Genomic DNA, 16,108 nt, shown 5'->3' on the forward strand with positions numbered 1-16,108 from the left:
ACACGCTTGTGCGAGTAGGGGAGGGGCACAGAGAGGAGAGAGAGAATCCCAAGCAAGCTCCATACTGTCAGCCCAGAGCCTGACGCAGGACTCAATCCCACGAATCCTGAGATCATGACCTGAGCCGAAACCAAGAGTTGGATGCTTAACCAACTGAGCCATGCAGGCGTCCCTAAGTCTTGGCTTTCTTCACAGTAAAGAGGAAAAATTAAAACCAGAATTTTGCAGAGATTAAGGATTAGATGAGATGATGTGTGAAGTGCCTAGCACTGTGCCCAGAACGTTAAAAAAGGGCCTGATGCACATCTTCACTTCCATCTAATTACTTCTTCAGTAGATTTACAGCAAAATTTGGAAGAGCCAAAGCAAGGGAAATGAATCTTAATCATATTTCATCTCCAGTATTTGGCAATTGCCATGAGATACCAATAATCAATATATATTTGTTAAAAATAGGAGAATGTTTTCACTTTTAAAAGAGTGATTAATTCATTTCTGAGTCAGTAAATTCTCCGCTACAAGAAGTGGTGAGAAATATATTTATTTACCAAATATTCTAGTTAAAGAAGTTACTAGACATGAGCCACAAATAGTTGCAATTTTCAAAGTTTTCATTCTTTTATGCAGTCTTTCAATCATAAAGTACTTCTTGAGTATCTGTTATGGGCAAGATAATTAAATGTATACTTTAAATCAGAGACAAATACCATAGTTCTGTCTCTAACAATTGCTATAATGGGTGAACGTACAAAATGCAGTGGTTGCTTAGACAGTTAAACACCTAGCTCGGCTTGTGAGGACTGAGGAAAAGCTCCAACGGCTTTTAAATTCGAAGAATCAATCCTAGGTTTTTCGGGAAGACCAATGGGGAAAGTAAAGGCATGGAGGTGTGAGACCAGCACAACGGAGATACTGTTAGGAGTTCAGTGTAGCTGCATTGCGAATTGGAGGAGACTGTAAGAGAGTGATGGTTAACCTTTAATCGATGACTCTGAACGAAGACCAGTTCGTGAAGGGTCTCATATAGAAAGTACAGATTTTGATTCAGTAGGATTTTGACTAGTGGAACCACACGATCATACTTCCATGTCAAGAAGCTCATTACAAGTGTGAAAGGGGAAATGGAGAGACTAGAAGCTTTTCTAATAGTATTTATGAGACGATGAGGCTTTTCGTTACACTAGGTCTTGAGCTATATTTCATAAATGGAATCAGTAGAACCTTGTGATTGGTTTGCTATGGCAAAAGAAAGGGAAAAAAGATCTAATGAGTTCCAAATACCTGGCTTAGGCAGTTTAGAGGAAGTAGCTGATAGATTGTATAGACTGCATCTCTTGAGATTATTTCAAATAATGGTTTAATTACATAGCCTGGTTTAAATGATTTATGTATCTCCTGCCTTATCAGAGTAGTTCCAGGACTTGTGTACTGGAAGGGCTTATGGGCAACAGTCTGGTCAGAAGAGCAGGTTACCATCTCATAGCTGCATCTGCAAGATACGTAAAATTATGAAAACATCAAGTGTCTCTTGGCGCTGATGAATACGGGGCCACAGTCCTGCTCCCACTACGCCACCCTAATGGAGTAGCACCAGAATCATGATTTGATGGACTTTTACTTAATGTCCTGTATTTTACCATGTTTACCCTATCAAATTTATACCACATCTTGAAAAATAATGCCATTCATGATTACTATACACAGATTCAGTACTCTGAAATAGGAATTGAAGCCCTACACATCCCTTTTGTATTTTTAAATTTATAACTCAATATAGATACAAATTTGGTATATTGTGGAGAAAAAAAAGATTCTAAAAAATTCTCCTGGTATGATCTGGAGGGTTCCAAAGTCAAAAAAAAAAGGGGCTAAAATTCAGATCTCAACTACTGCAGGTCTCATTCTTTTTCTGTAAAACACGGATAATTTGGAATTGTTGTGAAGAATGAGGTAAGTGGAAATAACTACCAAAACCTTTGACACATAGATGTTCAATACATTTCTTTTGGGTGAAATGTATGTATGTGTACATACATACATACATGTGTACATATATATAATCACAAACTACAGAATATGTAAATATACATATGCATATACACACACATGCATATATATAGTTTACACATGTAATTTGCAGCTTTATAAACAGCCTTGGGAACACTTAGCAGTCAATTTAGAACTGCTCCATTAAAACAGATTAATGCTTCCAAATTCAAAAATGTCTTAAGGTCCTGGAGCACCTGGGTGGCTCAGTTGGTTAAGCGTCCAACTCTTGATTTCGGCTCAGGTGATGATCTCACGGTTCATGGGTTCGAGCCCCACATCAGGCTCTGTGCTGACAGCATGGGGCCTGCTTAGGATTCTGTCTCCCTCTTTCTCCCCCTCCCTGCTCATTCTCTCAAAATAAATAAGAATAAACTATTTCAAGGTCCTTGGGAAAAGACATGGTAGATATTTTTACTATCTCAATTTGGGGAGAGGGTGGCTTAAATGGGACTGAATTTTCTTCCCACTAATTTTTCTTTCAACTAATTTTAAGTAATAAAATATCCACAACTATTGCACTTGAAATACTTTAAAAGGAGGCTTACTACCGGTGAGAGACTATTAGCTAGTATCTCTGCACTTAGCTGCTAGGGAACCAAGAAGTGGAATGTATACTTTCCAAGACCTAGAACTGTGTCCCCTTGGACTTAATTTTGTCCATCTGCAAAGTGAAAAGGTGGGCTTATCATTCATTCTTAAACACAGCTGCACAACAGCAATCAGCAGGACTGCTTCAGTAAACAGATATCCTTACACACCTTGTCAGATTTAATGATTTCAAAACTTTAGCAGTGGTTTCCAGACATTCGTAGTTTTAATTCTTTAGGTGGCTCTGATAATCAGTTAGGTTTGGAACCTAGACGATTACTTACTCTCTTTTGTGCTCCTGAAAAAGAACTGGCATTTGGGAGCATACACTGATTTCTAGGACCTGTGGCCATTAATCATCTTGCTTCCCTCCCCGTTTTGCAACATTTATTATACACCAGCTCTACAGGTGTGTTAAGAGCTTTAGTAATGAAGTAGCAAGAGAAGACAATACAGTTTATGGTATGATAAAATGTATTTTTGTAAGATATTAGTTATGTACCAACTATGCATTTACAAAATACGACACTTCAAAACATTCTGCATACAGAACTTACAGACCACATTTATTTAATAACAAGATGTCCAGATCCTTAGGAAAATGTATTTAAAGACTTACTACAACAAAATTTCAAAATCAAAGAACAAAAATATTAAACAAATTACTTCATGGCACAGGACATCATAAACTTGTGTAACACAGCAGGCAGATTTTGTTGTAGAAACAGGATGGAGGGATATCTAAACAAAAAAAAATTCAGGGAACGTGTATTCATAAATTTCTGGTTAACTGAAGCTTAATAATATTAAGAACCAGGGGTCTTTGAGCATCAATTTTACTTATAAAAATATAAACCTCCCAAAACATTAGAAGTATATTCTCCTACCTTTACAATTCTGAATGATGTCGTTCATTTGTTAAGTATCTGACAATATCTGGTTAATTTCCTAAACTTAACTAATGATGTCACCCTTGAGATGGCGACCCTGTTGCGTTTCCTTGTACGTTTTTTCTCTAATAAACCTAGGGCTTATGACAGGAAAGATAACTGAAACACACTTCAGATAAAAACTGGTCTGAGATACTTCATTCATGAATAACTCAGCAAGTATTTATTGAAAGCCTACTACATCTCCAGGTCTCAAAAGAGCAAGACAGACACAAAGCCTGCCTCCAGAGAGCTCACCATCATGAATATCACAGGCCAAGCACTGTTTCTGAATCGCTATGAGCCTTTCATCTTTTAAAAGATTTGCATAGATATTGATTTGCACTACTGACTTACCATAAAGGGAATTCTGAAGTTGTTGTTGACACAGCCTACACTTTGCTTTCTCACTTTGTCTTTTGCTCCTTCTGACAATGTCAAGTATCTTCTTTTCCTCTTCAGTACTCTACAGCATACCCTCTGTGATCCAGGTGGCTTTTTCTGTGACATTTGCTACAGCCTTCTGTTCCCCTTCACGGCTGTCTTTTGTTCTTTCCTCCTTATTAGAAAAGTGGTCACTGGGGCTTCCCCAAGATTCCCTTCCTGACTTCTTATTCACTTGAATGACTAAACATTTCCTTAAATGTTGGGTCTTTAGTAAGTATAATAACCAGCATTTCCAATTAGCATTTCCCAGAGCTCTGTTACGAACTCCAGATCTAATACTCTCTTCCTGAATGCTATTTAGAAATATCATCCTCAGTAAGACAAGAGTTTCTTAAAGGATCCTGTTTTAAAGGCTGTATTCAAAGAGACTGATAAAGGATACATAACTCAGCAAAGGACACTTCTTTATTCTCAATTTTTACCATTACAAGTATTGGATTCTGCAAGATCATAGTTAAAACTGTTTGGTGCGGGTTATCAATTTTATGCCTAAGGGCTAGATCAAAAAAAATTCAATTTGGGGACTTCTGACATAGTTCAAAAGTTAAAAAACATAAATGATAAAAAGTTAAGATAGCTAAGTATTCACCGGTATGTCTATATCCTTTGTCATAAACCACATACAATTAAGAATTCAACTATTTTTAAATCTGCAAGTCAGATGCTATCAAGCAAACTGCCACGTACGATCCATAATCCTTTAGTTTTTAACTCAAATAGGAAGATTCAGTCAACTTTAATTTTCTAAACGATCTCAGAAAGAGTTCTCAGAAGCATCCACCACTTACAAAACACAGCTGGATAATCCATTTACCCCAAATGAACTACGTGTGTGTGTTGTGAGGTAGCAACAATAGACTATGATCTTCTGTGGAGATGGCACCCTCTGTGCACAAGCAGCCCCTCCTCAAAGGAAGAGTCTGGATAACAGGAAGGGACAGTCGCCCTTCATTATTTCATCGACTACTGGTGTTCTCGTAGTGTTTCAAACGCTTGATTTCACTTTCACGATGATACCAATATTTATTTATTTGGAAAGGTAATCCTATGTTCTGAGTAGCGGGTATTAACAACTTCCAACACGATCTCTAGGAATAATTCGCAGTTCGGAACCGTGCTTTAGGAAAACATTTCCTACACAAACAAACAAAACATAAAGTTAGGTATTCAAAAAATGACAAGTTGTCTTAAACATTGCAACAACTATTGTTAATACAAGAAACAACGCAGTACACAGTAAGTCGGTCTGGAAGCTCAAATATCACCAGAATCTAACTCCATGCTTCCTAACGCTCGTTCCCATTCCTCTGAAATCTTCACAACCCAACCAAATATCTGAAAATTTTAAGTAAGAAACACTAGCCACGAAAGTGCTAACACAAACACTCAGCAGACAACAATGTAATTTAAATTAACCATCGAGACTTGCTAACTGAACACACGCTAAAGTGTCTAAGGACAGAAAAAATAGTAAATCTAAATTATAAATTACCACAAATGACAAACGTTTAGAAACCTGATCTGACCTATCTCTGCTCAACTGCTTGTGGAAATTTTCTCCACGCTCCATGAAGTGTACAATTCAACTTTTAAGAGTAATACATCAGGCAACAAGTTAGAATAAGTGGCAACTCAAATTAATATAAACTGCTGAACATTTACAGAGTAAGAAAAAATAAAACCTTTAAACCTAAGTTTAAAGGCATCTACACAATAAAATGGCTCATGATTTTCAATAAATGACCTTTTTAATTTCATAACACTATATACTTAAAACTACCGATTTAAATAAAAATAATTACAATTTTAAATCCCTCTTCATTTTCTCTATAGCTGAGTTTCAATTTCAAAGCCTTATGAGGGCAATATAATTTTGTTATAATACATTAGTACTTTAGTATATAATAAACCGAACTACTACTCAAATTGAGATCACATTGATCACATCAGATTAAAGCGTGATTAATTTTAAAACACTGTAATTAGACTATACACCAAAAAAAGGTACATGTGGATTAGGTACAATTAGATGCAAGTAATTAATTATAGTTAAGTAATTAATTAAGGTACAATTAGAGTATAAACCAAAAAAAGGTACATCTAAAAAGCATAAAACTACCTGTTAAAAAGTTCAGGATTGCTTTTACTCTGCTTGCTTGTTAGGACATCAACACATAGCCCTGTAGAATACTAAGTTTGAAGCTCTGAGTGTGAACTAAGTCCCCTGAAATTTAAATGACTGCACTTCTTTGAAACAGTAATAGCTAGCCCTTACTGAAGGCTTCAAACTTTTAAGTGCTTCCCAGGTGCCATCTCACCACCACCTTATACAGGTAGGTCAAAATCATTATTCTCGTAAGAGTACAATCTCACCTTCAGACTCTTCGTTCAATGTATTAAACACCTTTAATGCTTATTAGTGAGGTTTTTCTCTTGTAGCTCAAAGCATATATAGCTGATACCCACAATGAAACAAATTATTTCTCAGATACATAGGTCAAGACTGCTAGATAATCCCTAAAAAAACAGCTATTAGCCTGGAGAAAATCTAATCGAGTCTCATTAGAAGGAATTATCAATTGACAGACAGAGCCCCACCCACGTCTTCATGGTTTCAGATAGATACTCACCAGCAGTCTGTGCAGGATTTATTCCTATTCCATCTAGAAAATAAGTTGTAAAACCATCTAAGTTGTTTTATATCTAAAGATAAAATGGTTCAATAGTAACAAGTAGAGATTTGCTGCTACTGTGTATATAGGCACAAGCCAAACAATTTAAATCCAAAAACATGAATGACAAATCTTTCAGGTAAGTTACCTGTTGAAATTCATTACTATTATGCGTTTACATACACTGTTGGATTAGGTAAGAACATCTGTCAATGAGACGATCCTGATGAATTCCACAGAAAATAGTTTATTCTATCACACCACCACACACAATGTAAAATAAAGTCAAAAGCACCTTAGATATGTCATTAATCATTTTCATATTGCTCCTGAGGCAGACAATCTTAGGCCAGAAGAGCCCACGAAATCATTTAATTCAAGTTGCAGTGACACCTGATAAAGTACACAAAGCACTTTCGTAACAACTATTCATTTGTAAATCTAAAACTTTCTCAGGAAAGTAGGCTAGCTTTCTTTTCAAGCAGAGCAACACTTCAATGTGACCACAGGCAGAATGTTTCAGAGTGAGAAATTCTGTGTATCTAAACTAAATCATGCTGCTGCACATTAAACCCATCTTCTCTTATTAGGCTATCTTAACTGTACACGAACCATCGGCCAGCACCCATAAGTATTACCTTCTACTTTTGCAAGATAGTGAAAGCCTTCTAGCAATCTTTACTCATCTTATTTCAGTATTTTCTCGCAGGGCTAGTTCCATCACACTTCTGACCAGTACTCTAAGGTATTCAGAATTTAAACTATAGATCTAACTGAATAAAATCCTCATTATTTCCGCCCTAAAAGAAATAGTGTGCTGTCAGGAAAGCAGTAAAAAGCTATATACAGCAAAGGTATATCCCCCACCTAACTTCCCATATTCTAAAAGCATCTACAACTTATTAAACAACAACACACCTTGTTAAAAAAAAAAAAAAAGAAAAAAAAAAAAAGAAAAGTTATTTTTAGTAATAATCTGGCATGAAGTGGTAAGGACACAAGACACTGTAAAATGCTATACAATACCAAAAGCTAAAGAAACTGAAAAGAGCTCATTATAGACAATAACCTTGACTTCGTGTTTATAATCATGTATATCATTTATGTTGATATAAATTTTGTTTTTTTGTATTTAACTCGATTTTAATTAATTTAGCCTTTTAAAACAATTTGTATAGCTCTCAGGTAATGAAGTTTTAAAATGAATTCTTACCATTGGTAATAATTGCACTTGTTGCTGCAGGAACTTTAAACTAAGAGGGAGAAAAAGGAAAAAAAAGACTTCATACATACATGTACAAATGTATATAAGTAAAAAATACACACACACACACACACACACACACACACACACACACACATATAATCTACAAAAGATGGTTAGCAAGGATGAGGTACATATAATAAATTCTATTATCCTCAAATGTGATTTGTATTTTAGGATAAGCAATGTCACCAAAGAAAACACTGTAATTTTGTTTCAGTTTTAGTGAACAGTATTATTTTCTAAATACTGCATTTCACTGCATCTAGGACACCATGGATCGCAAAATGCTTATTTTATGCAGTTAAATAACAGGAAAAACACTGTCAATGAATTTATGACCTGATGATTATCTACTCTTCCAGATTTAGATACATTACTTTTATCATACATAATTCTCTTGCATAATCAAAAATAAAAGCAAAACAATTGCTCAGAATATTCCTAAAAGTTATTTGTAGAAATAGTAACGTCAAATAAATGCTCTCTTGTGTTTAATGGAAGACCAAAGTTCAAATTCTTTCCTCAAATTCTCTGTATTTAATGTATTGCTGACTTAAATTTCACAGGATTGCAGAAGTCTAATTATGTCACCAGGAAATAACAACTAAGTTCAATTTGGTGTGCAGGTGATGTCAACTAGACAATTATGTGACTGCCACTTGGCTAATAGTGACAGGAAGACTCTGCTGATCTACTTCCAGAGGTGTAAAAAGGTGTGTTTTCTGAATCAATAAAATGTGGTATGGAACTTATTGGTAGCTAAAGGGAGAATTCTTCCCTTAATGTTCTGGAGACCAGTAGTGGTCAGAATGTGTTCATATACTCATAAATTCATTCATTTATCTAACAAATATGTATTAAGCACTTCTATGCTATAGATTAGTTTTACAGATATTACAGTTGAGTTTTGTGATCAAGTAAGTTTGGAAAACACTAAATTAAATAATATAGTTTATTTAGCTCCAAGAAGGAAATGGTGAATGAAGTGTTTCCCACACTCTTTCACTGATTCTAGGTTTTCATGGGTTTGTTTGTTTTTGGTGGTTTGTTTTGGTGGTCTGGGAAAAATACTCTAGGAAATGCTGTTCTGGGTATTTATAATGGTCACATATGCATAGTTAAGAAAAAAAACTAAATGCTTATTGTAATTTATAAATTAAAAACTGAATGCTTATTTTAATTTATAAATTAAAAACTTAATGATGCATAAGGACAACAGCCTACTACTGGATTACGTACCTAATAAACACTTAACTTTACTGTCCATATGGTACATTCTTTTTTTTAAATTTTTTTTTCAACGTTTTTAATTTATTTTTGGGACAGAGAGAGACAGAGCATGAACGGGGGAGGGGCAGAGAGAGAGGGAAACACAGAATCGGAAACAGGCTCCAGGCTCCGAGCCATCAGCCCAGAGCCTGACGCGGGGCTCGAACTCACGGACCGCGAGATCGTGACCTGGCTGAAGTCGGACGCTTAACCGACTGCGCCACCCAGGCGCCCCCATATGGTACATTCTTAATTGTAAATGTCCTTTCCAGAATTTAAAAAATTTGAATAAACCTCACTTAAAATAACTTCAAAATATGCTTTAATACGTAAATATTAGAACACCTCAGGGGTGCCTGGGTGGCTCAGATCGTGATCTCACGTTTCGTGGAATTTCAGCCCCGTGTCGGGCTCTGTGCTGACAGCTCAGAGCCTCAGACTACTTCAGATTGTGTCTCCCTCTCTCTCTCTCTGCTCCCCACCACCCCCCCCCACCTCACGCTCAGTCTCTCCCTCTTTCTCAAAAAATGAATAAACATTAAAAAAAATTAAAAATAAATACAATAAAATACCTCAAAACTTATTTACAGAGATTGTAATACTTAATAAAAATTTGCACAAATACCCAAATCAATTACAGGGCATCTCAGATTTCTAAAACTTTAGGTATTACAAAGTTTTAGTTACTCTACTATTTGTCTGAGTCTTAGATTATGTCCATTTTAAGATAAACTGTGCATTTTTAGTTATATCCATATAGCAGCAGCATATTTATGAACATTACAAACCATAATTTTTCCCTTCTTCAGAATGCAGAAACGACAGTTAAGCAGTTAATCTGGGGCAACAGCACCCGCGATATAAAATTCAGCAACTATTACATTCGTTCTACATTACTGACAAGTTTTCTTCTGTGTGTAGGATGTACTCCATGCTTCTAAGTTTTCATTTCTTTTCTTTCTCAGACCCTCTAAGTCTGATTTAGGATGTTAAAAGGCTATTCTCAGTTTTTGACAACTCACTTAGTTAAATTAATTCTTGGTTATTCTGGGGAATTTTCTTATTTTTTAAAGAGATTTGACTAGGGATTTAAAACAGACTCTCAGTTTGTCAAGTCAACTCTTGTTCTCACTAAAAGATCCTACAATGTCTTATCTTGTGAAAGACGTTCTCGTTACTGCTTGAAAGTTATAACCTTTTTAAATGTGGAACATCCATGATTCCTAATAGTTACAAGGTATCTTAAAACCTTAATAAATATATGCAGCTGTGTGAAGTTTGTAAGTGTATTTTCTATTGCATGTCTGTTATGAATTTATACTTTCACCAGAAGACCAAGTTCACAACAATGCCTGTGCCTTACAAAGAACCACATAACTGCAAAACACAAGAATAAAATATTAATTATAGCTCAAACGGATCTACTTCTTAAGGTCCCAGTTTGTGGGATCTGCTATACCCCAGGACCAGGAATATTTCCTACAAGTGATCTGTGCAGCAAAAAGTAACACTGATGCTGTATTCACATTTGTTTCCTACTTTTATTTTACTTATTCAATATGGGTGAAGAATAGATTAAAATGGACTGCAAAACAAGTACTACCACTTTTCAGTTTAATTCTGAATGAGTGATAAATGATGTCAGTGGTCCCTGACAAGACCAGCGCTGACAGGCTGGCTGATCACCCATGAATAACAAGTTCAGGGCAGGATTGAGGAGCAAGCTGATTTCTTACTTAGTTACTAAAATTATTTTTCTGTGACCATAAACTTTTTTGAGATTGTGAATCAAAATGTTTGGATTTGAGTTACTCCAGATTTGTACAGAACTTTTAACTTCAAAAACTATTAGTAAATGTTATTATATTTTTATTCAAAATCACTTAATTAGATAGAAAAGACAGATGTTAACCACTCTCATTTTGCAGATTATAAAATTTGAAGAGAAGAGAAACTGAGAGGCTTGCCCATGAGTTAAAATACGTTTACAGAATGCCATGTAAAATAACGTTGCTGTTTAAAAATATTCCCCTATTGGGGCACCTGGGTGGCTCAGCCCATTTAGCAATCGACTTCAGCTCAGGTCATGATCTCGTGGTTCATGTGTTCAAGCCCTGTGTCAGGCTCTTTGCTGACAGCTCAGAGCCTGGAGCCTGCTTTGGATTCTGTGTCTCCCTCTCTCTCACAAAAATAAACATCAAAAAAACAAAAAAAGAAAGAAAAAAAAATTTCCCGATCACCAAACCTTCCAATTTCAGTAAAACTTCTCCTGAATTTCCAATGGTTGCATTAAAATACATGTGTCGATTTAACTCATTCTGTATCTGTGTCTTAACTTCCACTCCATTTACATCTGGTAAGTTGGGCTTAACTTTTTGATACCATAAACCTAGTAATGAATTCACACAGAAGTGGCAGGTCAAAGCGCATGCAAAACATAAAGACTTTTGAGAGACACTAAGCTGCATTCCATACAGGTTGTTCCAATTTCTATACTTACTTCCTCTGCCGCAAACTTTAAGACTGCTGTGAAAGGTGTACTTTCAGGAACACTAAGTCTGCAAAAGAAGAATTAAGAAGAATTTTTTAAAAAGCTCCTGGACAAAGCGGTCTAGTGAGGCTAAAGGCTGTCTACTTTGATTGTACATGATGTTCACTAACTTTACTATTTTTTTTAGTCTTTATTTAGAGACAGAGACACAGAATTCGAGTGGGGCAGGAACAGGGAGAGAGGGAGACACAGAATCCAGAGCAGGCTCCAGGCTCTGAGCTATCAAAACAGAGCCCGACATGGGGCTCACAAATCGTGAGATCATGACCTGAGCCGAAGTCAACACTTAACCAAGTGAGCCACCAGGCGCCCTTAAGTGTCCAAATCTTGATTTTGGCTGAGGTCATGATTTCAGGATTCATGGGAATTCACTGCTCTCCACACTAACAGCTCAACATGTAAGCTCTCTCTCAAAAGAAATAAATAAACATTAAAAAAAAGTTAAATATTGTTTTCCTACAAATTTTAAGAATTTCATTTAATGGTACCCAAGTACTAGTTACCCTTTATTTTGAAAAGAAACCAGAATAATTACCCCTACATACACGTTATACATATTTTACAGACACACACACGTACATGTATATATTATATATACATGCACACTACATACACACCGAAGAGTAGGTATGCCTATTAAATCCATTCAGTTACCCATATTAACTGAACTGGTACAATGTTCCAGGCACTCTTACAGATACTACTACTGTCCTACTGTCCTTTCCCCCTCCCTTCTTCTCACTTTTCTTCTAGAATATTTACACATGGATGAGAATAATCCAGCATAAAGGGAGAAACCAAAGATGATGAGAGAGGGATCTCTGGAGTCTATCTACTTTAATCTTGAGAAGACTAAAATAAATGAGATCCAGAGCCCAAGAATTACAACAGCTGGCTTTTCACAGGAACAAAGTCATGTTTTCCTTTGTAATAAGATGGTGGACAGAAACTATGGGCTTATACATACGAGTAGGTTTTGTCCATGTGGTGATGGAAAGATGCATTTTTTCTGATGGCTTCAGAAAAATGAAAAATAATGTAGAAAATGTGAATAGAGGGGTGCCTGGGTGGCGCAGTCGGTTAAGCGTCCGACTTCAGCCAGGTCACGATCTCGCGGTCCGTGAGTTCGAGCCCCGTGTCAGGCCCTGGGCTGATGGCTCGGAGCCTGGAGCCTGCTTCCGATTCTGTGTCTCCCTCTCTCTCTGCCCCTCCCCCGTTCATGCTGTGTCTCTCTCTGTCTCAAAAATAAATAAATGTTAAAAAAAAAAAATTAAAAAAAAAAAAAAAAAGAAAATGTGAATAGAAATTTCTTAAAAATCCTTGCAGAGAATAAAGGAAAACAAGCAACCTTGGGACATGTAGTACAGTGTTAGGTACTACTGGGCACAGTTAGGAACTTTACATCAGGCTAATTGTGTAATTTCCTCTAAAAACTTCAGCTACACACAGAGAACACAGTGGTTGAGTTCAGACTCGGCGTGTCACCAAGCAAACCGTACTGGGAAGACGAAGACACCAGAAGTGATGGGAATGGACCACCAGGGAGTGACTAGACCACGGCCTCTAGGAGAGTAAAAAGGAAAGGAGTGGCGTAAAGCACGGGGGAGAGGGTAGTGACAGATTTAGAAAGAAGTCTGATCAGTGAATTAAAAGAAACATTTTTTACAGAAGAGAGATACAAGCAGAGAGTGTGGTCAGCCACAAGAGAAGACTTGCAGGTGCCACTTTAGAGCTGCAGCAGTTACTGAAAATCTTAAGGTGCCAGGTTGTGGTCATGAATATTTAAGACAAGGTGGAAAAAAAAAAAAAAAAAAAAGAAAAGATCCATCTGGAACTGAAAGGATCCAAAGAGCTTAAGGCCAGAAGCTGCATGGGTCACAGGTAACTAAATGACTCAGGACGATGACAACTGTTACTGTTCAGTGAGGTAGACCCTGATATTGATTGCATTAAGTATGCTTAAAATCCTATTGAAGTCTTGGCTTTTGCTGCATTTTATGAGGCTCTTTGTAGCAATAACCTCAATAAGGTTTATCGAAAATCATAATAAGTTCCCGGCCAGTATGTAGTTCAACCTGGGCCAAACCATCCTACAACTGCTAAAGGAGAAAAAAGGGCCTCGCATGGACAAACTGCCCAGGTTCTGCATTTGCCACTCCTGCTGATTATTCTTTACTAAATCCCAACATACGGACTGTATGATTTGAGGCTCATTACTTTGTGACACCCGATGGCTGAGTCACTCACACACTGGAGATCAGCAGTCGGACAGTAATAAAACGTTCAAGTAATTTCCGAATCTGGATTGGGTTGTCTTCCCTACTTCCTGTAACAGCTGGTCAAAGTGGTAAAAGGCTTTTCCAATCATGAGTTGACAGGCACTGTTTAAGGACCCCAGCAGACCATCTGAGGCCCGTCTTCAGTCCTCCCGTTCCATCGCCCAGCCGGGGAGTCCCTAGAGAGGTCAACTATCGGCGGAGTCGTTCCCGTCACACAGCCCGGCGGCCTCGCGTCCGGGCGAGCTGACACTCGGAGGAGCGGGCACGGGATCTCTCCTCTCAGGCTCCAGGAAGAGCGAGGGCGAGGGCGAGGGCAAGCGGCGGGATGCAGCCTGCTCGGGTGGGAGAGGATCTGAAAACTCGGACCCAGCCAGCCTGGTCCCGCCCGGCCCGCCCCGGCCCCGCTACTCACACTTTGTAAGGCAGCCGGGGGTCCGACGTCAGCGTGATTTTAAAGGAAACCTTCGACCTGAGGAGGAGATCCGGAGACAGTTAAAATCGCGCAGCGGGACCAGAGATTGGGATTGGGATTGGGATTGGGATTGGGGTCAGTAAACACTTACATGGTGGAGCCGGTCCGGGGACCTCCCGCCAATTCCGCCGGGTATCCCACTTCCTCCGCGGTGGCGCCGTCGCTACCTTCCCACTCAGGGCCACGTCTCCCTCCGCAAACCGGGGGCCTCCACAGATGCTGTTGTCCAAGGCACTGCCTGAAAATGGGCTTCTGTTCCTCGTGCTAGGCGGAGCCTCCAAGTTACAAAGAGCTACTGTTTTTGCACTTAAAGCTCTAAGACTAAGGAAGGGATGGTATGGAGGAAGAATTTTCTAAATACAGTTATTTTCTGCTGTAGTTTCAGTCGGGCAATGTAAGTGTGGGCAGAGACGGTGGGGCTCTAGGTCCCAGCTGGCAGGATGGGGCGGAAGTAAGGGCAAAGAGTAGGAGGGTGCAGAGCGAGGAGTCCCGAGGGGCGGGGAGGTGGGCGGGGAGGTGGGCGGGGTTGGGAGGGCGGTGTTCCACCAAGCTGCTAAGGCAACCTGTTCGCGGAAAAACTGGTGTGACGAGTTCAAGAAGCTGGAATCATCGCCCCGCTTTAGTGTTAATATTCTTCTGTCTTTCCAACAATTCAATACTGTTACATCTTATATTTCCATTTTTTCCCCATTGCACTTTACAATACCGACGTCTGATTAATTTCAACAGACAAGAAAGTAATCAACTTGGTGAGAAAGACTAGATCCCCGAACTACAAGAACTTGGATTGTAGGTGGGAAAAGCAATCCAAGAACGGAATTCCAATAGTTTGTTGTGTGATGTAATATGATTACACCAGGGAGCTAGATTGCCGATCATCAGCATATTTATTCAGTTTAATAACAAACTCTGAATCCTTTCTATGCAGCAGGTACTAGAGCTAAACGCCGGGGTTGCTGGAATGAGTTAAGATAGGTGCCAACCCTCTACAATGTAACAGAACTTCTTGTATAGTGAGGACAAAGACTGTATGTCCTCTAAAATTTACTACAAATCTAAGCATCTGTGTTTGCAAAATAAACATCCCTTTCACAATGTCTGTAGTGCCCTATTTAAGAAATATTGCAATGAATGACAAAATAGGAAACAGGTAGGTACTAAAATAATGAGGAGGTCTAGTTTATCTTTAGGATATTGTGTTAGGTTTTTTAAGGAGAGATATCCAAGAGAAACAGGGAAGCAACTGCAATAGGAATGTTAAACACCAATTTCTTCTTTGCCATAATTTTGTTATCAAAGTGCTCTTCCGTGGGGACATCTCCAGGCAGAGAGAGTGCTGACTCTTGACTTAGGAAAGAAAGGCTTCAATGGTCTCATGACAGTCATTGTCTTCTTCACTTATAAAAATGTGGATCTTACCATAGAGAGATAGAGGCAAACGTTGACTGATAGATTTGGGGATCCGCAGGTATAGCATTAATAGCTGAAGCTATGGGATTATTTAGTATGACTAAGATTTTTGAGAATGGCAATAAGGAGACACTACTGATTCTGTCTACCTGGTGTCAGATAGTCAAACATTGAA

General features: G+C 38.1%; 1 protein-coding gene across 1 annotated transcript; it reads right to left on the bottom strand.

Moving 5' to 3' along the window:
- Positions 1-3,093: 3,093 nt before the first annotated feature.
- UFM1 (ubiquitin fold modifier 1) lies at positions 3,094-14,742 on the bottom strand. The gene is made up of 6 exons (XM_019447698.2): positions 14,615-14,742; positions 14,464-14,520; positions 11,722-11,779; positions 7,899-7,938; positions 6,644-6,676; positions 3,094-5,147 (listed from the first exon to the last, which is right to left on the bottom strand). Coding segments are annotated over exons 1-6 (258 nt in total). The 5' UTR covers positions 14,617-14,742; the 3' UTR covers positions 3,094-5,079.
- Between the last annotated feature and the right edge of the window lie 1,366 nt (positions 14,743-16,108).

The sequence above is a fragment of the Panthera pardus genome, unplaced genomic scaffold (assembly GCF_024362965.1).
Source record: "Panthera pardus isolate Hobbes unplaced genomic scaffold, ASM2436296v1 HiC_scaffold_1, whole genome shotgun sequence".
In the NCBI taxonomy this organism is placed as follows: Eukaryota; Metazoa; Chordata; class Mammalia; order Carnivora; family Felidae; genus Panthera; species Panthera pardus.